The 23,811-nt window shown below is 37.5% G+C and overlaps 1 protein-coding gene across 3 annotated transcripts in view; it reads right to left on the minus strand.

Moving 5' to 3' along the window:
* Positions 1–1,002: 1,002 nt before the first annotated feature.
* LOC131530084 (rho guanine nucleotide exchange factor 18-like) overlaps positions 1,003–23,811 on the minus strand; it is a 54,123-nt gene continuing 31,314 nt past the window's right edge. For all 3 annotated transcript variants that reach the window (XM_058760203.1, XM_058760200.1, XM_058760202.1), the window contains 18 exons: positions 22,675–22,811; positions 22,396–22,536; positions 22,057–22,307; positions 21,000–21,125; positions 20,797–20,914; positions 20,465–20,719; positions 20,181–20,257; positions 19,920–20,098; positions 19,757–19,830; positions 18,619–18,804; positions 18,328–18,474; positions 17,410–17,528; positions 15,794–15,856; positions 15,487–15,534; positions 12,742–13,221; positions 4,064–4,388; positions 3,863–3,976; positions 1,003–3,744 (listed from right to left, as the gene is read on the minus strand). In XM_058760203.1, the coding sequence (XP_058616186.1) occupies positions 3,599–3,744; positions 3,863–3,976; positions 4,064–4,388; positions 12,742–13,221; positions 15,487–15,534; positions 15,794–15,856; positions 17,410–17,528; positions 18,328–18,474; positions 18,619–18,804; positions 19,757–19,830; positions 19,920–20,098; positions 20,181–20,257; positions 20,465–20,719; positions 20,797–20,914; positions 21,000–21,125; positions 22,057–22,307; positions 22,396–22,536; positions 22,675–22,811 (2,986 nt within the window). In that variant the 3' untranslated portion in view covers positions 1,003–3,598. The remainder of the gene's footprint in view (positions 3,745–3,862; positions 3,977–4,063; positions 4,389–12,741; positions 13,222–15,486; positions 15,535–15,793; positions 15,857–17,409; positions 17,529–18,327; positions 18,475–18,618; positions 18,805–19,756; positions 19,831–19,919; positions 20,099–20,180; positions 20,258–20,464; positions 20,720–20,796; positions 20,915–20,999; positions 21,126–22,056; positions 22,308–22,395; positions 22,537–22,674; positions 22,812–23,811) is intronic.

The raw sequence follows: 23,811 nt of genomic DNA on the forward strand, positions 1-23,811 counted from the left end.
ACTATTGTAAAAAAAAAAAAAAAAAAAAACATTCCGCTTTTTCTGGAAGTTGCACCGGTCGAGATTGCATTGTTGTGAGAAATAAAACACACACACACACACACACACACGTTTGTTTTTGAGAATTGTAGGGACTCTCCATAGGCATAATGGCTTTTATACTGTACAAACTGTATTTTCTATCGCCCTACACCTAAACCTACCCCTTACAGGAAACTTTGTGTATTTTTACTTTCTCAAAAAAATGCCCATTTTCCACAAGTTGACATGATTCTTTAGGGTCTTAATGAAAAGTGCGTCACATAGTTTGGTTAAAATCTCTCAATGGTAGTGTAAAACAACACTGTTTTTACCCTGTCAAAAACAGCTCTGTCTACAGCAAGCCGTTTTATTGCATGTGGCTTTAAATGCAAATGAGCTCTGCTGACCCCACCCCTCTCTTCCGAGCCGCTCTCTGAGAGACTGTAACCTTTAGCCGCATTCATTGTGAAACTTGCTAATTAGCACATTATTAGGAGAGGCGATTTGCAGAGATTCATTAAAAAAACCTTGCACTCACTTCTGGAGGTGAAGCTGTATCACGAATGATTCTAATGTGTGCATTTTTCGTATGTTAATTGCATTCTATTAATTCATTTCAGATGATAAAAAAATTAGACTAATATTGTGGAAAATATTTTTAAAACTGTACATTATGCATTTGTAAACATTTAAAAAGTCAGTATTCCACATTTGTCACATGATCTTGTTATATTACGTTTAATCAATTGAGTGGCCTCCAAGTTATTTCGCACATTTTGCATAAAAATATTGTAGGTTTTTGCAAATAATGAGTCAAAAAATACGTTAGACATTGCACTTGATTACTTACTGTTCATTCGTCGCACAGGAAACGGAAGGACAGGTTGGGCACATTGCATTGTGGGATACAGTACACTTCTACGAAGTTTACTCCTCAAAAGTTTTTTTCCATACACAGATACAATGAGGTTTGAATAAGAGTAAAGACTCAAGAGTCAGATTTTTTCCCACATATTTTATTACTAAAATGTCTCTAAAGGCAGCAGTTTTAAGTGTTCACAAGTTTTTCTATTTTTCTTCAGTAGAGTGAGTACAATGCTGTGGTAGAAAAAAACTGGCCTTGCGTGCTAAAATCTTAAGACACAAAACATCAGAAATATTAACACTTAGGGTCCCCCTTAAAGTTTGCTGGTATTGAAAAGTGGCTAGTGTAACTGGAAACAGAAAAATCATAGTTTTTAGACACAATTTGACAACAATATTTGACAAGAAATCCTCTTCACGTAACGTCTACAATTATGACATACAATCACAGACACCAAGAAGCTTCAGTCACAATGAATGCCGGCCGGATCAAGTGACAATTTAAAGCGACATGATGTTTTTTTTAAGCTCACGGTTGAACAAATCAAAGAAAACAATTCATTCTGAGATAAAGTGCGCTGCAGCTAAAGGAGTGAGACAAACAGCATTTAGTCACTAACTTCATTATTAGGTCATCAACATCATGTGACGTATATTTACACGTCATTGAGAGTCAAAGCCGATCTGCTACAGTGTGAAAATATCCCTTCACTTGCACCACGGAAAAGCATTGGACCTAGGAAGTCAAAATGTAGGATGAATATCAAATCAAGCCGTTTTTATAAACATAACATCAAAAATACTTGTTCCATCAAGTGGAATAGGTGAAATGTTATCCAAAAGCAATGCATTATGGGTTGTTTTTGAACTGAAATAAAAACACTCAATGACAGATTCATGGTTGAAACAAATGAAACAAACAAAACTATACCCAAATGATCCATCTGTAATTTCAGTGGTCATATGACATCCTTGCATAATATCTACATCTTGTCTATGTTAAAAGGAAACTATGTACAACATATACATATAAGTCACATGGTCACAGGAAACTGACATCAGAGATGCATTATATTCACAGCTCATAGGTTAGATTTAGAAACGGAGTGGTTTAAATCCTAGTCTTTGGTGGCATTACTCTGAAATCCAAAGTATTACATCACAAATGCTGTTTGTGTGTTCAGCTTGAGAACTTTAGAGACTTAATTTAGACATGGAATGAAATGAATGTGGGTCATAAGAAAGGAGGAAATGCAAAAATGTGAAATGTGTTTAAAGGAAACAAGATTAAAATGAAGCTTTCCTTCTTGAATGTGGAAATAACTAGGATGGGAAGTCAAGTTTGTTAAAAACAAACAAAAAATGAAAACTGTGTATACATCTACCACAATAATTAAATATATTTGGCACTAAACTTAAACGGAACTGTGAACATTAATGTCGTATTTTACCCCCCCAAATAAAAATTAAATTTTTTTTTTCTTTAAAAAAGACAGTAAAAGCTATTTTAGGATCATTTAAATTTTGAAAGTTCTCAATATCGTAATGCAAAAAAACAAACAAACCTAATTCTTATTACTGTGATACAGTAACAAATTGTTCAGTCGCAGCTATTTTTTGTTCATTTTATTAAAAATAAATTAAAAACAAAAACACTAAAGCAAAAACACTACCATTTTAAACAATTTAAATAATTTTGAAACAATTTTTCTTTGCAGCATGGCATTGAAAACTTTAGGAGAAAATGACATTAAAATGTCAACATAATTTTTGCAAAAATAGTAAAGCAAAAATTTTTGTTTTACTCATTTCCTAATTTTTTTTGAGGGAGGGGGGATTTAGAGTAATTAACAACCTGGACCTTAATAATTTTCATGAGATTCAGTCGTTCGTATTTTAGCCAAGTCATGTCTTAAATTGACTTTTTGATCATTTGGAAAGGTGAAAACATGGTTCATTTATCATTTAAAACATTTGTATCCTTCATCTGATTTCTATTTGAGTAATCTCAAAATACTCAGATCAACCGCTCTCTCCATTTGGAAGATCTACTAACATATAAATTAAAAACAGAATAATGGTTAATAAAATCTTGGATTCTCTTCATGTCCGCTGCTTAATTTTTTTTTTTTTTTGTGAACATTTGGAAGTAATCTCTAAAAACATGTACCACATGAATAAAATGACCACTGAAATGGAGTTGGCTTTTGTGAAATCAAATAATCCAAGCTGAAATCCAACAAAGCTTGCACAGTGTGCAGTCAAAACTGACTTCAATTTAACAATGTCAACGTATGCCATTTTCCATAAGCAATAATGTTCCAGAGTGACCCAAAAATGAAACTCAACAAATCCAACAGAAAACAGTCGTCCCAAATACTGTGTTTGAAATGAAATGGGACATTGTTGCTGTGCAAAATTGCTCACCATAACAATAAGCAACCTAAAAACATCCATTCGTCCTTTATATCGCCCGTTCGGAGCTCGTGCTACAGAAATGTCCTTCACCTGAAGCTGTCCGTCAAAGTCTTTGGGTTTTCTGGACAAACACTCAGCCTTTTTTCGTATAAACTAAAACACATTTTTCTTTGTCGTAATTTACAGGCTTCAATAAAACTTGTTAGTTGTTAAGACTAGGAGGATTAAAGCGTGTTCCTTAAGTAAAATATCATCCGAAACGTTAACACAATGTCTTTGCATCCCATCGGATGCTTCAGAAAAAGATTACGTCCTCCTTGGCGGCTTCGTCGCTAACAGTGTACGTGAGGGTGGGCTGGGAGGTCTGGTTGTGGGTTTTGAGAACGGCGGGCGCGAGGCTAGACTGGGCGTCCGTATGCGTGTCTGGAGGGCTGAGGGAATCTGCAGGGCGAGCAAACCAAACAACAGGCCTGTCAGTTGGGCCTAATGACTGTTTACACAGTGGGATATGGCTCGTTCAGGCTCGGCCAGGAATGTCGGGTGCGGTTGTTTGTCTTACCTGAGTGCGAATGTTGAGGTTGGTGGGGGCTGATGGGCCGGCGTGCTTTGTGACCTCCATCCGAATCCCTCGATGACAGCTTGATGGGCAGCATCTGCTTCATGTCAACAGAAGCTACGAAAAAGTGAAGATGGATTCAGGAATTGGCAAATTCGCTCCAAAGGAACGTCATTTGGTGGTCGCAAACAGACCAGTACTAACCCAAACTATCGGTGCGGTGCGAACTCTTGCCCTTCCCGCTCTTCTCCTTGCCCTTGCTGAGGGCAGCGAGTTTGGTCGGTATCTGCTGCTGGACGCTGCCCTGCTTGTGCAGCTGGTTTGTGGTGCTGATGAGATGGATGGGAACCTCTGTCTTGGCCGGTAGGGTGCCGCAGGAGCTCTCGCGGCGCGAGTGGACTTCGGGGCGCTCCAGGTAGTCGGCGGGGGACACGGAGAGAGAGGCCCTCAGGTGCGACTTTTGAGGAAGCGTCTGGTCTCCTGCTCCGCCGAGCAGCAGCTCACCATTGAAGCTGGAGGAACTGGAAAGCTAAAACACAAAGCGAAATGCAAATGTTAGCAACAAGTCTCCATCCAATCATTAATGAAGCACTACCAGGACTGACGTATGTGAAGTGACAATGGGTTTACGAACAACTGAGTTACGAAAAACTGAAATAAATGCAACAATTCATGCAAAAATGGATTTACGAACAACTGACTGCAATCATTTACAAAAACGTATTTTCAAACATTTAACTTGAATGCAACAATGTACACAATGACAGATTTATAAACAACTGAATTAAATGCAACAGTTTACGCAAGAACTGATTTGCGAACGTGAAACATGACAATATATAGAATAATAGATTTATGAAAAACTGAATAAATGCAACACTTTACACATTTATGGCTTGAATGTAACAATTTACACAAGACTGGATTAACAAATGACTAAATTGAACATGACGATATACACAATACATTTATGAAAAACTGAATATAATGCAGCAACTTCAGCAAAAATGGATTTGACAATTGGTCTACATTACGTAACTTGCGCAAGAATGGATTTACGAACAGTTGAGTTGAACATGAAAATATACTCAACAGATTTACAAAAAACTGAATTGAATGCAACAACAGTTTACCCAGTAATAGCTTTACAAATGTTGAACCAAATGTAACAATTTATATGAGAGTGGACTACAACAGAATCAAATACGACAAATTATAAAAGAACGGATCTCTGAACCATTTATATTTATTGAATTTATGCCAGAATGTCTTTATTTACACTGAAATTTGTTCTGTCTGTGAGACAGATCTAAATTGTACAGGAAACCATTTTCACACAATTTGTTGCACTGACCTCAATGGCACAATGTACGTAAAATGGATTTATTAATAACTACCAATTGTCCAAACTGCAGAACTTCAAACAACAGATAATATTGTTGCGATAAATCACTTGTCTTGAACTGCTATTCATGTTGTTCTTCATTACTTGTAAATTACTTTGGATGAATGCATCTTTTAAATGAACAAAGCCTAAATTACATAATATGGGTTTAAGATGTACCTTCTACATTTAAATTGCTGCTTTTTTTTTTTTTTTAACTCTGCTTCTGAAGATCAACATTTGAGCATGACACGCAGGAAATACCAAGCTAATGTGCTGTGTAGGAAATCCAGAAGAGTTTGGGATTTACAGGACGAAGCTAAATTTAAAACACATGCTGCTTTGCGTGCAGAACAAAGACGTTTGATGCGCTCTTGAGCACACTTTGTCAACACAGGCATAAAATGTAACACAAATTGAAGACAGCTCCACATGAAAGGACTAAGTTAAGCATGAGGTAAAGATTATTAATGCACATCAGCAGCTAACAGTTAGTGAGCAGCCTCCCTCACAAAACTTTTCATCCAAAGGACATACTATACACTGTTCGGAAGGGAAAGTCCACCTGGTGCAAGCAAGTCTTGCTCAAGGGCCCAAGGGTGATTGGGTGATTTTGGGATGCACCTAGGAGTGAACCTTGCGAAAATGTATGCAAGGAGTTCAAATAATTAACCGTGAAGTTACCAACACCCTTAGTTCATGGAAAAGATTGGATAATCATGTAACTGTTTGTCACATTTACAATGTTTAAAAGGTGTGAAAATGGCCAATCTTCTCCACACCTCAAAGATATAATTAAAATTAGCGCCACCCTCCTCAATCTGTACATTATGCTTCTGCAAGTCACAATTACACCCTCCAATTTCCATAATTTCACAAAAAATGTGCTTAAGGAGAACATACAAACACTAGGAGGTGTTGTTCTGGGATCCTCAATCATCTAGAGCCGTGGTTCTCAACCACTTTTCTAAAGCCCACCCAACACTGCACATTTTACATGTCTCCTAAAGGTGTCCTATTACGCTTTTTCACTTTTTTAACTTTAGTTAGTGTATAAATTTTGTGTTTGAGCATTAAAGATGTTCTGCATGATTACAAAGCTCAAAGTCCACTCTAAAAGGAGATACTCTCTTTAACATAAAACACTTTTCAAGAAGTACAACAAACAGTTTGTTCAGACTATCTTATAGATAGTGTGAAGTAGGACTGTCAAAATGGCTGAAAAACTTCCGTGCACCACTGATAAGGCTGCCTGACACCTAAAATGTGGTTTTTTTTTTTTTTAAATTCGACGAATATTTTAAATTTGAATTTTTTTTTTGACAGCTCTAGTGTGAAGTCACAATGTCACTCATTTAAATAATCCCCGCCCACAGGCAATGCCTGGTTGAGCTGCACTAGAGAAGACAAAGAAGAGCTGCTTTAGTAGCGCACTGTTGCCATGTCGAAGAAATGCTGTTTCTTCCACCTCGGTTCCAAAACCCCTTAAATTTGTGTTTGTAATGTCTGGAACACACCAAGCCGATGCTGACGAACTAGTGGCGATGAAAGCAAACTGCAGGGTCAGCTCACGTCGGCAGAATCTGGGTCCAAAGTTGTCCTGACACACCAAGTTGATGCTCGACACCCGACGGCCAAGTAGCATGTCCGTCCTGCGCCTTTCTCGTGCACTGGTTTGCCAGCTGAACAGCCAATCAGATACCCGAAAAAAAGCCGACGAGGACCAACTTCAGCCAACAGTGTGGAACACACTGAGAAAACTTAGTCGGCCGACAAACAAAAACTGCCCGATGGCCGACCGTCGGCTTGGTGTGTACCGGGCTTAAAGGTTCTGCATGATCCTCTTGTTCATAAACACGAATCCAGTCACTGGTAAGTACCCTGGCTTACTGCACATTAGGACAGTGATTACTCAATTTCCGGTGACATGATTACATACAACGTCAATGGACAACATTGTAGAACGTCACCACTTGTATTAATCAAGAACAGGCAGGACCAATTTCTTTTTGATATTTTTTATTCTCTTTATATTTATCGAGTTGGCTTGTGTATATTACGTGCTTCAGAAATGTGATGCAATTTCCAGTAAGGGAGCACAATGAGCACTGATGCTCCCTAGTTTTAGTGGTGCATTGCACTGGAACGTTCTCTCAATAAAAAATCCCACACTGGAAGGATTTTGCGATTGAGACAGCCCTTAAAATGGCTGACTCCCTGATCAGTGCCCTGACTACTGAACTAGCGAGTTGATTGAGATGCACCCAGGGACTGAATCGGACTCAAATTGGTATGCCAAAATTGTTTCCCAACACTGTTTCTGGACGCACCTCAACACAACACATTTTCAAACTCTTCTGGAAACTCGAGCCACACTTCTGAATCGGTTCATTGTACTTCAAGTCATAATTGAACCCTCTAATTTCCATCATTCTACAAAAAAATGTTAAGGAGAACATTCAAACATTGGGAGATGTTCTTCAGGGATCCTCAATCAGCAGTGTTTCCCAACCTACATATTTTCAAACTCTATCTAATCAAACACAACTGAATTAACTCGTCAGCTCAATTAGTAGAGACTCCAACACCTGAAATAGATTGGTCAGATAAGGAAGACATCCAAAATGTGTAGTGTTGGAACAGGATTGGGAAACACTGATCTAGAGGTCGGAAAAGACTGAACTTTTCCAACTGGTCCGGGGCGACATCATCTTGAACCATCACACAGCATGGCCTTTGTGGAGCACGAGTACTTTTCCCAAACGCTGGGATCCCAGCACAGATGCTCTATTGTTTCCAGTCTTTAAGGTGCCTTCAGTAAATATAAGGTTTCCAGAGCGTTAGAAATGCGAGGGGTGTGCAAGATTTTGCGGCACAAAGACTTGACTGACATCACATAAACAATTAAGATTGGCCGAATTCCAGCGCTGGTATTAATGAAAGGGTGCTGGCAGGTAATTATACGTTGCGGTTTTCCCAACTCAAGACTTCCCTGGATACTTCGAGCAAATATACATTTGCTGTGCACTGGCTGGTCGGAAGGGCTCGCTGCTGAAAACGTGGCTCTTAAATCATGGTGCTAAATACCTGTTTCTGAAGGGTTGTTTTGGGTGTTTTTACCTCACGATGAAGCATCACAAATACTGACTCCCTGGAAACAGGAATGTGGAATATAAATCTTTCAAAGGTAAAATATACTTGGCCATAAAAAGTTGCCTTCTTTGGAACTAGAGGTCAAAGTTGAACGTATATGAATGAGAGAGAGGAGCACATGAAAGACCAAAATTCAACGTTATCTTAAGAGTTGAGCCGTGGTTTAACATACGGAAGTGACTAAGGCAGTAACAAAAGAACAGGTCGAACAACCCCCAATATATCTGTCATTAAAGCTGACAGCGTGATGGATAATAAAACAATACAGCGCATAATAAAACTAGTCGAGCGAACGGTGGAAATGCTAAACAAAGACAAACGACCCAATTAGGAAACCGTAAAATCATAGTGAAATCGTAAAAAAACTACATTGGCAAATAACGTACATCCATGTTGTTAGTCTGATTCTTTCTCTCAACTAGCATTTAGTAAAAAACATTTTTAGGTCATTACAAATTCACTTCTTTGAAGCTAGAACTTTCTAAACGAATTGAAAAGCATATTCTCATTTCAATTTCTGCACACCATCATAAATCTCCACAATATGGTGTATATTTGAACAAGGTCTGTAGCCTGGCACCACGGGCAGACGGTTACTATGTACTGATAGCCGTACTAACCTGAGATAAGCCGAGATCACAGGAAATCTGACAAAGCCGAGCATGATCGGACATGTCTCCATGACCTTAAATACACACAATGAATAACAAAGCTGTGGCATCTTACAGTCAGGGGCTGTTTGTGTCGTTATAACATTTGAGAACTCTATATACAAATGTTAAAAATCATGTGATTCTTAGCCTACTTTACTAGGGAAGGATTAGGATGGTCAACTAACCAGCTTTTTGATTGAGCTTGAATAGTGAGCTTATCTAGATTTATGATTTTAGTGGTGGTGACAAGGGAATAAATTAGAGGCGTACCGTCTCTGAGAGGGTGTTTATCATGCTAAAATGTGTAACAGTCTCTGAATGTCCAAATTAATTTCCGGTACTACAGCCATTAAAGCAGGGCTTTTCTAACAAATTCACAGACTAGACAATTAATATCAAAATCGAAAAATTTTAATTATCAGTTAAACTACACGTGCAGAAAGACGTCTTTAGCTGTTGCATTGCACCTGGTGCTGTCAGTGTTGCATTGAAAGTAAAAATTGTTCAAAATTTTTTAGGGTTTGGACAATACTGTAATTTTATAGTTGTACTACAAAACATTTCTTAATTTTTATTTTAAAGTAGTATTAAACTGTAATATTTCTAAATTTGTTTAATATTTATTTTTTAGTAAAAGTAGTAATTATTATATGTATAATTTATGGTCATATTTGATAGATAATCACAAAATATTTGGCTGAATTGTGCAGCCCTACACACTGCGAACCTTCTACTTTAAAATTTCATGTTTAATTCAATGTGTTACTTGTAAATTTCACAAGTATTTACAAAGAAACGACAAGCAATTTCTGAGAGAAAAACGCTTTTAAAAGTAAATCCTACAACAATTATTATTACAGTGCATGATCTTAATAAATGTGATATAGGACTTCCTTAAGATCTTGTTGATTTTGAAAATATGCCATTTCTCACATCCCATATAATAGTAGAAAAAATAAAAAAATCATCACTTTGCCACAAGCGCTGAATCATATTCATCTGTAACCCAGCAGTGCAAACACACAACCGGCTGTGGCTGTTTGATTTTGGACCATAAACTTTAAATGCACATTCCTACTTAATACTATAAAATTACTAACACTGATGCTGATTGATCCGGGCTTGATTGCATTTCGCTTGGTCACTGCCTATTAAATTGCTAACGTCACGACATTATGGCCATTAGGAAAGTTCCCCATTTCTGTTAGTTCCACACAAATGTTTGAACGAAGGCTGAAAGATGCCTTAGAAGTCCTTTTCTGAGTAATCTGTCAAAATAAGAGGGTTAGTCATCAAGTACGCACACGCAAATGGACAGACAGGCGACGGTGCTCAAATCAGTTTAACGTGATTGAAGGAAAGCACGAAAAACCCCTGAGTTTGATGAAAACCAGATGAAATGCTAAATGCAAAGTACATATTTCTATTTTCTAAAGAAAATGTGGTTGTTCGCCATGATTTTAGTGTGTTGTCATCTCTGGGATGGTTTCAGTATTGCTGAGAGCTAGAAATCACACAATATGTGACTTTTGTTATACGCTGTTTACACAGAGATTGGCTTTTTTTTTTACAGTTAAGACTGTTCAAACAACACTTGTCCGAGTGTCTGTTTTTTTTCCCAGAGAGCTAGCTGGGTAATCTGGCAGGCTCATCGGCAAACAGGTAGGGCAGGGTGGCAGGTAGATTAGCAAAGCCACTGCTATGTAACCTCACAGTGCCACATTGTTCCCTCTGATTGTACTGGTATAGCAGAGCTGAAAAGAGAGCGTGGGAAAGGCAGATGCTCTCAGCTGGCACACCTATACCTAGAAATTTTAATAACATGTGGCACTGAAAAGGGAGCACAGAGGTGACATTACGCTAATTTGATGTATGCCAGCTCCCATTTCCTTGAAATAGCTGGGTGATGTATCAAATATTAATGATAGAGTTGAGTTGGACTTCTAAATTCATTGTTGCAAAGTTCTATTCATTTCTGAGATTCAGTTCAAATGGTCCCTTTCAATGAATCGATTCAGAAGTTATTGTTAAAAACATTAATGCAAATAAACATGAATGTACGTTTTTTTTTTAATATAAATAAACTGATTAAAATGTAAACTGAGATAAATATTAAACATTGTTAAGAGGCTATAAATAGAGTTTTTTTCCAAAGAGTCCTGATAAATGATTTCCACAAAAACATGACCTCGCACAACTGTTTTCAACTCCGATAATAATAATAAATGCTTCTTGAGCACCAAATCAGTATATTGGATTGATTTCTGAAGGATCATGTGACACTGAAGACTGGAGTAGAGGTCTGCATTCATGCGGCTGCCGACCAGATTTCTTGCGACGCGGGATTAAATTCCCGAATAAAACACGGTTGCGGTCGGTAACTCTGGTGCAATTTGAACGGGAGCGGGCGGTCTAGCAATATCCCGTTCCCGGCATCTTTTCAGAACAACATATCTGTGCATTATTCATGCACCGGTACAGCCTGCATGCGACTGTTATGCACGCGCTGCACGGATGAAACAGTGCTTCGTTTTATTTGCGAGTGTCTGTGCGCAGCATGTGCATAACGATGCTCAGAGCAGGCTAGCCTACCAGTGAATATACGGCCCACAGACAGAACAGGCAGGTTGTCGATGAGTGACAGAGCAGAATAAAGATGGAGCAAAGTGTGGATGCGCTGTCCTTGAAGAGCGCTCAACTCGGTTTTGTTTATATTTTGCTTAGCCTATAATTTTAAATGACAGATGTCGAATTTATTTATTTCTTCTTTTCTTAGACTAGCTACTGTGTTTACAGCAAGATGTTAAACGAATTTAGTATTTTGACAAGACGAATAAAATTATAATAGGCCATTTTTGTACAACCTATATTTATTTCCCTCTGCGACACTTGTTCCTATTGTGTTGTAAAGATTAAACGAATTGTATCCTGACAAGACGAATAAAAATAAGGAATACAATTTTTGTACATTTTTATTTTCTCTGTGACACTTTTTTTTCCTACTGTGTTGGCAGAAAAATGTTAAACGAATTTCGTGTCTTAAGACACAAAATTCGTTTAACATTTTGCTGTCAATAAAAGACTCTTGACAACGAATAAAATAACAAATACAATTTTGTGCAGACTACACTTTTATTTGTTAGCCTATCTGTCTTTCTTTCAGTAGAGGAAATTTAAATGTGTGATTCTGGAAACGAGATCTAAATTTAGCGGGAACGGTCGGGTCGGGAAGAAAATTATTCAAAGCGGACAGCGGGTGAACAAAGAGTAAATATATCGCGGGAGCGGGCGGGATATAACCTCGCGGGAGCGGGACTTAAAAAGCAGTCCTGCGCAGACCTCTAGACTGGAGTAATGCTGAAAATTCAGCTTTGCATCACAGGAATAAATTAAATTTTTAAATGTATTAAAATAGAAAAAAGTTATTTTAAATTGTAATAATATTTCACAATTTTATGAATGAAGTGAACTTTTTTTGTAAAAATGAAAAGCGGAAATTAAAATTTTAGCCTATTTAGCCTAATTTTTTATACTTTTGTGTCAACCAGTTGGATTGGTATGATTATTTTAATCTATTTAGTAACCTGTGCAGCCATCCAAGAGTACCAAGATTCATGTAGGGACCAGTAGTAAGTGTTACATTATAATGAAGCAAGGGATATGGAAACAACTACAGTCAGGTGGCATCTCACCTGTCCAACTTCCTGTGCATACAGCGCTGCCGTATTTGGCACTGTGTGGTGCTTCTTAAACTTCCTCTGTTGCTCCAATCGCTCCTTCTCTTTTTCAACGGCACGCGTGGACTCTCTCAGCCTCTCCAGATCTTGCTGATACGTCTGCCTTTGCCTCTCGAGTTCCTGCCTCTCCTCGGCCAAACGCAGCTCCAGTCGCCGACACTCCTCCTCCCACTCCTTCAGTCGCTGCTCGGCCGCCTCCGCCTGCCGCCGCTGCTTCTCCCGCTCCCGTTCCCAGCGCGCCTGCTCCTGCCGATGCTGGCTCTGCAGCCGCTGGAAGTTGGCAAGCTCCTCACGGTGCTTCTCCAGGTTGCGCTGCTTCTCCTGCTCCAGAAGCACGTCTGTGCCACGGTTCCGGCTGCCGGGACGGTCCCGCTCGGCGGTGAGGAGAGAGGCCCTCTGGAGCTCGATGTGACTGTCCTGCTGAGAGATTATGGCCTGAGGGGGAAGGAGACAGAAAGGACTTGATGTTTGGATAGTTGTTAAGAGCTTCCTGGTAACTAAGGCTTAGATTAGTGCTTCAGCTGCCTGGCCTTGTATTTGCTCAAACATGATTTGTGTACTGTATTGTGAGGAGTTTGGTAAGAAAGTGTCTGGAAAGAATGTAAATTTAATGCAATGCAAACAGAATGAAAGCACAAAAAAGAAAGCAAGCAACTTGACAGAAAGAGAAAAAAGGACAAAAAGGAAAGGAATGAAAGGTCAAAAGAACAAACAAAAGTGAATGAAGAAAACGACAAAATACAGAAAGAATTAAACCAAAAGAATGGAGAAAAAAAAAAAAAAGGATAGCTAAAAGGACAGAAGAAAAAAAAAAGACTAAAAGAAAGAACAGACTGTCAACAAACAAAAGAACCAATGAAAGACAAAAACAAAAAACGAGTGAATAAACAAAACAATCAAAAGAGAGTACAGCAAAACAGAAAAATAAAAACAAACAAAAGTGAAAATAAACAAAACAATAACAAAAGAAAAAAGAACAATTACAAACAAAAACAAGAAGTCAAGAAAGAAAATTAAAGGACAACTGAAAGAAAAAATAAAAGGCCAAAGAACGGACTGTCATCAAAACAAATAAATGAAAGACAGGAAAAGAAAAACAAATAAAGTACAACTACAGAGACAGGAAACAAACAAACAAAACGAAAAATGAATAAAAGAAAAAAAAACTAAACAAAAATGAAAAATACCAAGAGCGTAAAAAAAAAAGAACAAAAAAGGCTGAAAGAAAACAGCAAGAGAGCATAAATGAAAAACAAAAGAAAAAACAAGTAATAGAACAAGAACAAAAAAACAAACAAAAGAATTAAAGAACAAAAATAAAATAAACAAAAGTGAAAGTAAAAAGCATAAACGAAAGACTAAAACAAAAAAAAATCAAAAAATTAACAAGAGTAAAAAACAAAATGAAAGAACAAAGACTAAAATACAAAAAAAATAAAAATAAATAAAACAAACAAACTGACTGAAGACTGGGGTCCGTGTTCTTTTGCGTCCATTCATTTTCTGTTTTTGAACTCATAAATGAAATAAGAAAAATGCATTTTCTTCTTTAATGGTTCAAACACTGATGAATAGAATAAGCAGACACAAAGTAATTTTCATTATTTAAAATTTCATTAAAAATCATAAAAAATTGTATATACATTTTTTAATGTATATAAATTCTAAATTGAATTTCTAGCATTTTTGGCATCTCTATACAGACGCTATAAGCACCCTCTTGTACTACTGACGTGGCTACCTACCAGTAACCTATTGCAGTGGCCAAGCGTTTAAGTTAGAATCGACTCCACGCAACAGTTTTGTTCAGTGCTGCACAGTCTCTCATTATAACAAAGTGTAACATGATGTAAATAAGAGATTCATTGAGCAGTGTAGAGCTTCACTTGATTATAACGGAACGTTGTGAGATTGCGATAAACTGAAATGAATGACAGCTTTATAATTATTATAAAGGGAGCGCTCTTTGCGCGCTTTCTTGGCTAATCCATTCAGAATTTGAATAGATTTTGTTTATCATGATTCTAAGAGGACCAGTGATAGCAGCTTACATGCTGCAAATTTTCAAAAAAAAAAAAAAAAATTGCGGCATTTATATGCGGATGCCACTATCAAAGGACAGGGCAAAGATATGTCAAAATAGATAAACATTAAGGCTAGGTTCTAATTTCAATTTTGGTTTTCAGCATAGCATTTAAAAATACAACAACTATTCTTTTTTCATTCTTTTCGTCATGGTTTAAAAAACGAAAAATGAATGGACACAAAAGTACACGGACCGACTGAGGAAAAAATAATGACAGAAAAAAAAAAAATGAATGAAAGAAAACAGCATAAATGAAAGAACGAATGACAGAACAAACAAAAATCAAAAGAACCAATAAGAGCAAATGAGAACCCAAAAGCAAAAAAAAAAAGCAATAGCAAATGAAAGACAGAAGGAGCAACAAGAACAAATTAAAAGGAGCAAACAAGCGAATTAACAAAAGAACGGATGAAAAATGAAAATAAAAGAATGGACTAATGTATGTAGCTATAGTTTAACCACAATATTACAGATGTTGTGAACATCTGAGCAAACAAATGACCACAGCCTGAGGAACCTGAAGCTGGAACATTCCTCTAAAGCAGATCCTGTCGTGATTACAGGATGTGTGTGGCTGACGTTGAGTGAGACATGAGTGTGGTCATCTGTTGTACCTGTAAACTGTACAGCCTCTGGGACAGCAGCAGGACTCGCTCATAGAACTGGAAAAACAGGAAGACAAGGGCAACATTACTGGAAGCATGATTCAATATTCAGAGGCATTATTCTCACGAGACACAATGCCATATTCCTGCCAAGTGAAGTGCCGCTGCATTAACTGCCGATTAGGTGCGGTGAACGCAAAGGTTACCATCTCAAATATGTATTGAGAGGGGTGTGAGAAACGATATGCGCCTTTTATCTCGTGGGAAACAAAGCGAGACATAATCGCCTCAATTCTAGTCCAGTGTGCGCTCTTACCTCGGACTCTGGAAATTTACAGGTGGACCACATTTTGTGCAAGCGAGGTGAAGAGGCTTCGTCCTGAGAGATGACAGATTAAAATTAAAATTTGGATTTATTCATGCATATCAATGTTTTATCAGAAAATCCTGCGAATTAAGATAATTCAAAGACTTATTCAAAGATTATCATGGTAGATGAGTAATGCATTACTATATTATAGTTTGTTAGTCACAAACATTATTAACTCTTTCCCCGCCAAACATGCCATTACACATCTCCTGAATGAGTCCAGAATGTCCCGATCAAAAACACAGGCAAGGTAGATGTAGAAAGGTGCGATCTCATATGCAAGCAGAAGCATATGAAAAATAACGCGATCGTCAACAATAAACAGCATATAAATGAAAACTGCCCAATGTTACCAAATGAAATGTCGATCCAGGAAGTGGTAAAAGACTGTGGAAGCTTTGGTAGTGCTGATGGAAGCCATCTACTGCATCTTTGCTTTGATAATATTACTGAATATGATCCAGATGTAGTATTTGATAAAAACGCAATTATGTCAGCTTTTGGCTCAATTTTTTTTTTAACATAATTTATGAACCTTACTTGTATTAAAGTGTTGACAAAGAAGAATGCTTGAAGCTAGAAATTTGTTTTCTTTTTTTGTTTAAAAGTAGAGGCTCTTTTCTTTATTTTGATTTATTTTGTATTGCATGTTCGGATATTCATACAAAAAATATTTTAGAGGCCACAAAATTTTAGTGAAAATGATCAAAAATGCTGGCAGTGGCTGGCAACTTTTTTCAAAAACACTGGCAGGGAAAGAGTTAAAAAAGTACAATGCACTATTCATTTTCATATTTTATTAAACCGTGACTAATATTTTTTATTGTATTTTATTTTTGTTTAATTCCACTGTTAGCACAAACTGCCAACATTAATAAAAATGGTGATAAACTAATGTTCAAATGTTATAATATAATATTTTATAATCTATTAAAAATTGACATAATATTTTACTATAATTATATTTGCTAATAAATATTTGATATATTTGATTACAAATATAAAATATAAATACACACTAATATATATTTTAATATTATAAATACATGTAATATAAAATATACTATATATTTGTGTATAAACATTACTACATAATTTATGTAAACAATATTGTTTTATATACATATATAATACACTACAATAAATAAATAACTACATTATTAAAAACATTAAATGTAATTAGTTTATATATATTAACGTACAGTATATACATAATATACATTACTATAAACAAACAAATATATATTATTATCTATTATAAATACTGTTATATACATTCATTATTAAATGTTAACAATAATAATAATAATAATAATAATAATACACTACATAATATAATCCTAATAATCATATAATTTTATAATATAATCATCTATAGCCTGATCTATAGATGATTATATTATAGCCAGATCTATAGCCTGACAATGACTAGTGTGACAGTTTAAAACTGACAAAAGCAAAATTCCTGTCCAAAGCATCTGAGGTCATTCTTCTCGTTTAGTAAACACAGCCATGTTCTTGTCATCTGTGGGACAAAGGCCTGCGTGAGTGTGCTCTCTCACCAGCTCATCCTGGTCCTGGCATGCATACACCTCTTTGAGCTGCGGATCAGAGCTGGCCCGTTGACTCCTGTCCCTGGACCTGCTGGCCGCTCCAGCGACCTTCTTCTTAATATTGCCGTCTGATTTAACACACAAACACACCTGATTTACAACTTAAACTGGAGAGGCACATAGCAGACCTGCACATAAACAGCACAAATCAACCATATTCTGTAACACAGGGGGTTGTGGATGGCTTGTATTTGCTCAAACATGATTTGTGTACTGCATTTTAAGTTTCTTTGGTGAGTAAGTGTCTGGTAAGAATGCAGTGCAAACTGAAAGCAAGCCAGAAGGAAAAGAAAGAAAGAACAAAGGTCAGAGAACAAAGAAATGAAAGCATCAACATTAAGAAACAAAATAATAAACAAACAACCAAAAAAAAAAGCAAATCAAACATATCATAAAAACAAACAAAAAGAAGAAATGAGTGATTAAACAAAAAGAGCAAACAAAGAAAACAGCAAATGAATAAAAAAACAAAAACAAACAAAAGAGAAAGAAACAAGTAAAAATCAAAAACAAACAAGAGTGACAAACTATAAAACGAAAGAAAAAAAGAACAAAAGATAGCAAAAACAAACAAAATTAATGAAAAAAAATGAAAAAAGAAAATCAAAGAGAACAACAAAGGAAAATCAAAAATGAAGAAAAGTAAACTTTGAACGCTATCTGGGAATCTTTAATGTGCTATTTTCTATGGTTTAAGACTAATCAGATAGTATGCAAACTGGGATGCACAGCCTTTAAAATATACAATGAATACGGATAAAAAGATCTGATATTATGCAACGATAATGAGTCTTACGTTAAAATACTGCCAACAAAATCTCTGTTAATGCGACGTGTATAATTATTGTCTAATATATTGACTCTTACTCTTAGGCAGTATGCTAGGAATGCTGTCATAGCCGCCGAAAGTGTCCGCTCTGCGTGGCAGCAAACTCAAGGACGGACTCTGGACCCCCTCAGTCTGTGGAGATGCTTCCCGAGCTCCACATGCAAGGAGGTTCTGCAGGTTCTCCACTACAGAAACAGTGATATACTTCAATATCTACATTTAACTCTCAAATAGTTTGCTACCAGGTACAAGATTATATCATGACGCCAATGCTTAAGACAATTAACACAAACTAACTGCTTCATCAGGCCATCAACCTAGCATGTTACCTTCAGTAATTGCTCCTTTGAGCAGCTGCTCCCCCTGCTGGAGGTCCGAGGCGTCGCCCCGCAGCAGCAGACGGGAGAGAGATCTGGCGTCCTCTAAACCGGACACAGATTCAGCCAGATCTGCAAACAACTGCAGCTTTTCTGTGAGGCTCTGGACAATCTGAGCGTCCTTCAACGTCAGGCGATCTACAGAAGAGAGTCGTAGACAGAGTTTGTTTGTGTGTTTAACGCCATTCCAGCTTCTATGGCTATTTTCATGGCGAGAAATATTATGGATGAATTATATCATGTTTTTATCATTTATTTTTGATAAAAAGTCCAAAACTGTATTTGGCTTAACTCGGTTAAAAATCTCTTCAAAAGAGTTGTCGTAAATTGAGTAAATTATGTTAGAGAGACAAAATCATTGATAGTATTTACAATTTTTCAACAAAAGAACATTATAAATGTAACAATGCAAAAATGCAAATGCAAGAAACCATATTTTTGTGGAAAATGTGATTTTATTACAGACTTTTTCGATGAATGTGTCAATAGAACAGCATTAACTAAAAATGTATTTTTGTAACTTTTTTAAAAATAACTAATTTAGTTACTCAATTTAATCAATTTAATGCATCCCTGCTGAAAAAAAGCATTTCTTATCAAATATAACTAAATTACATCAAGTATAAATTACACATTTTATAAATAACACACAACATATACGAACACACACATTTATAAGTTGAACACACTACATATTTTTATATTAATATATTTATATTATTATTTATAACGTTTAGTGTGTGTGTGTGTGTGCATGTATGTGTATATACACACACATATACACACACATACTATAACTACATTAATATAAAATAATATATAATAATATGAACTATCATATAGTTCAGTAAATTATAGTATATATAAAATGTATAATATATTTAATAATAATAATAATAATAATAATAATAATAAGCATTTGCACTAAAAATACTTATTTTTGACAAAAGGATTTGCAAGGTTTCAGTATGAAAACTCAACTGTGCCCTCTAGTGACAAAAGATCCTTCAAACCTCATTAAAAAAAACATCAAAAATGAGCAGAAAAACCATGAATGTCATTACAAGACAAGCTACGTGTGGCGTTTTACCTTGAAACTCTCGAAACCGGGCAACTCTGGCTTCCTCTTCCTCGCTAAACAATCTCTCTTCTATATGTGGACAGCTGATGGACAGAAGCCAAAGAGGAACATTTAAAGAAAATGCAGACAGAAGTAAATACAGACACAAATGTGATTACCGTCAGACACAGACCTCTCCACGGCCTGACGGATGTGGGTGATCCACGTGTTGCGGTCTTCTTTTGAGGCCGTGTGGATTTCATACATCTCAGGTTCATTTGAAGAGGCACAGATGAGGAACATGGCCCGTTCCTCGTGCGCCACCTCACGGACAATCAACTTCTGCAGTGAAATAACGGATGGCTTGTTGTCCTAGTAGAAAAACAGCACAGATGAGTGCATTAAGATAAACAATTTCTCTTGTATAAACCAAAAACAAAGTTCTTGCACTTACCACAGTGGAGAACACATATCTCTGGTCCTTTTCTTGCAACAAGACGAGAGCATCAGTAAGAAGGAGAGCTAGAATATCTGCAACAGAAGAATCACAAACTTCAATCGTGCACCAAACAGACTTATGTATATGGACAAAAAAAATATATAAAAATGGAGGAAAAAATATATTTGATGCTTTTGCGTTCTCTGGAAAAACTGTTGCAAAAGGTTTTTGGGACAACGTGAACGATATCACTTGATGGGCTGTGTACTTATGCATGGGAATTATTACTCTCATAATACCTTTGAGTCGACCAGATGCGGCTTTCCAGTTGACCATGCCCTCATACAAGAGCTTGCGGCGCCCCTGAGAAAGGTCCTCCTTCCGGAAAACACGTCCATCTTTGATTTTCCCCAGGGACTTGGGCTCCACCTTGGAGGCGATCTCCCTGAGCCGCGCTTCCTTCTCGTAGAGATTGACCTGGGCGTCCACCTGAACGATGACGTCTTTGATTAGATTGAGAGCCTGCGCTAATCCTTCATGTTCCTCTGTCCCGGCTGCAATGAGAAGAAAGCGTTTAGAACCTTGCAAATCCATCATATCTGGATCGTTTCACTGGACTGCAACAACCCACCTTCTGTGTTGTGCAGGATGCGCTCCAGAAGAACAGGATACTTGGTGATTCGCTGCGTCACCAGCAAGATACACTCTGGAACGCCTAACCGCCGCACTATTGACAGATTGCTGATTTTCTGAAACATAATAAGGGGGGAAAATGATTCAAAGCAGCGCTGAAGACAACCTAGCAAAGGTTAGCCACATAAGATCTCAACATACTCTCGTGAGGTTCTGGAACTTCTTGTTGCTCTGCAGCTGCTCTTTGTAGTAGTTGACCGCTTCAGTGTGCCGACTGCAGAATTCCCCATAACTTTCCTTCATTCGCTCTCCAAGCTCTCCGGAAAACTAAAACCAGACACAAACAAAACTTCCCGTTTCTTACTTCCTTCTCAATATTTTCTTCTTCAGACTTCCTGTTGTCAAGTTTCCTGTCCAACATGTATGAAGCAGGAAGTGAAAGACAGGAAATGTGAAGCAGGAAGTGTAGGGCAAGAAATGTGACAATAGGATGTTTGAAGCTGGAAGTGAAATAGGAAATGTGAAACAGGAAGCGTGAAAGGAGGAGGAAACAACATAGGAAATGCAGGGTACGAGGTGTGAACCAGGAAGTATTACAATAGCATGAAGAGGGTGGCAAAAGTGTGAAAACAGAATGTGGGAAGCAGGAAATGTAAAGACAGGATGTGTAAAACAGGAAATGTGAAGCAAGAAGTGTAGGGCAGGAAATGTGAAAACAGGATGTTTAAAGTAGGAAGTGCAAGACAGGAAATGCAAAGCAGGACGTTAAAGGCAAAAATTGTATGACAGGAAATGTATAAAGCAGGAAATGTAGGGAAGGTGGTATTCCAACAGCAGGAAATGTTGGGAAAAACTGGGGTGACAGGAAGTCTGAAGGAGGAAGTATAGGGAAGGAAGTATGAAGCAGGAAGTATTATAAAAGCAGGAAATGTGAAAGTGTAACAACAGGATATGTGAGCAAAGACGTGTAGGGCAAGAAATGTAACAACAGGATGTTTGAAGCAAGAAGCGTAAGACAAGAAATGTAATGGAGGAAGTTTAGGGAAATTGTGTAAGAACAGGAAATGTAGGGAAGTGTGAAGCAGGAAGAATGCCAACAGCAGGAAGTGTGGGGCGAAATCAGGATGTTTGAAGCAAGAACCAGAAGACTGGAAATGTGAGGTGGGAAGCATAGGGCAAAAGGGTGACAACAGGAAGCAGGAAATGTAGGTCAGGAAGTGTGAAGCAGGAAGTATGGTGCTAAATTTATGGCATGTACCTGGGATATAAGGATATCTGAGATTTTTTGGATGGCATAGTTGCGATCGCTGCCCGGCTGCAGGGATTCTGTGCGACGCTCCCGGAGGCGGGACAGGAAGTGGCTGTGCAGCTCCAGCAGGCTGTCCAGCCGGGGAAACAGACAGTCCAGCTTCCTGTCGTCCAACTGTAGCGCCTCCCGCAGGTCTCGAGCGTAAACGCGGAGCATGATCTTGAGCGTCCGCAAGTGGTGTATCTCCGTCTGGATGAGCTCTGGAGGAGACAGGAAACGCATTAGAGAAGATCTGGAAACACTATTTTGAAGTTCTCAAAGCAGTGTGGGTAGCTAAACAACACTAACCGTATATAACATCCTGTCTTTTGATCATTTCCTTTGAATGTTTCTTCAAGAAGTGCTGATCCACAGCCAGATTCCAGGACTCCACCTCGAAGTCATGTGCGATGGCTTCCAGTTCCACTCGTACTGTGGCGTAATATGCATCTGTGCACAGTAACGATAAAACTCAGTACAAAGTGTTGCTCAATGCTTTACAAAAACCCCTGTCATAAATTACCTATGCCACTTTATCATACTTTCTGGGTGTTCTCAATGTTTTGGCTTTGAAAATCAAGCCCTCACCTTCAACGATTAGAGACTCGGGCGTGGTGGAGGCGAGAGATACGGTGTCGTCAGTGGGGCGCTTCATCCTGAATGCGTCAACCTCATCCATCTCTCCTGTGATAGAGCTGCCAGAGAAAGTGGGTCGCCCAACCGTTCTGAGTGGGTCGCGAGTGTGCAGCCAAAGAAACAACATAAACAACAAAAAGCGTAATTCTAAATGTTTTTTTCCTGATGCAGACTTTTTTAAAACACGAGCATGAAAGCTGTTGACACGTCTGTCAGATGCACTTTAAGTAAAGAGTGCCTGAGAAAAGGTCGCTGTCCCGATTCAGTATCTGCGGTCAGATGAGATGTTGACAGGTTTAATGTCAGTGTCATTATTCTATCGATATTTTCGTAACTTGTTGCTTTCGTGGGGCTTAACAATAACACAATAGTATACGCACAAATATCGGATTTGAATTGGTCTCGTCTGACCGATACCCAATCCGGCAGAAAATGCCAATATCGGAGCTGATACCGATCCTGAGTATCGGATCAATGCATCCCTAAATATTATTAGTATTATGACCAAGACTGAAAGTTATAAGTACCTTAAATCTATCAATTTTAGCCGCTTTTTAATTTTATAAATGCATTTTTCCACAAAAAAAAATTGTCATTCTGATATAATATCGGTGTAATTTGGCTTATACTAATTGTCTACTTTTTTTTTCTTTTGATTTGTTATTGAGTTTTTATGATTGCCAATACCATAAATCAATGTTTTTTCTTTTCTTTGTATGCATTAACAGTATAACCCTATATTGTGTTTATAATGTAAAAATAGGACCTTATTGGACAATGTTGTGCATGCATGAGTTTTAACATAGCACTTTAAATATATATATATATATATATATATATATATATATATATATATATATATATATATATATATATATATATAATATATAAATAAAGGGGTGTAACGGTACACGATTCTTCCGAACCGCTTCGGTACAGGTCTTTCGGTTCGCACGCATGTGTAACAAGCACTGACTCAAGCGGCCGCGATCAGCTCCGGTTCCTGTATCTGAGCCGTGACGCACCGCAGACTTGTGCAGAGCAGAGCGCGAGTGAACGCGATCATTCCTTCCTCTGTACTACTAGTTT

This window comes from Onychostoma macrolepis, chromosome 22 (genome assembly GCF_012432095.1).
Source record: "Onychostoma macrolepis isolate SWU-2019 chromosome 22, ASM1243209v1, whole genome shotgun sequence".
NCBI classification, from domain to species: Eukaryota; Metazoa; Chordata; class Actinopteri; order Cypriniformes; family Cyprinidae; genus Onychostoma; species Onychostoma macrolepis.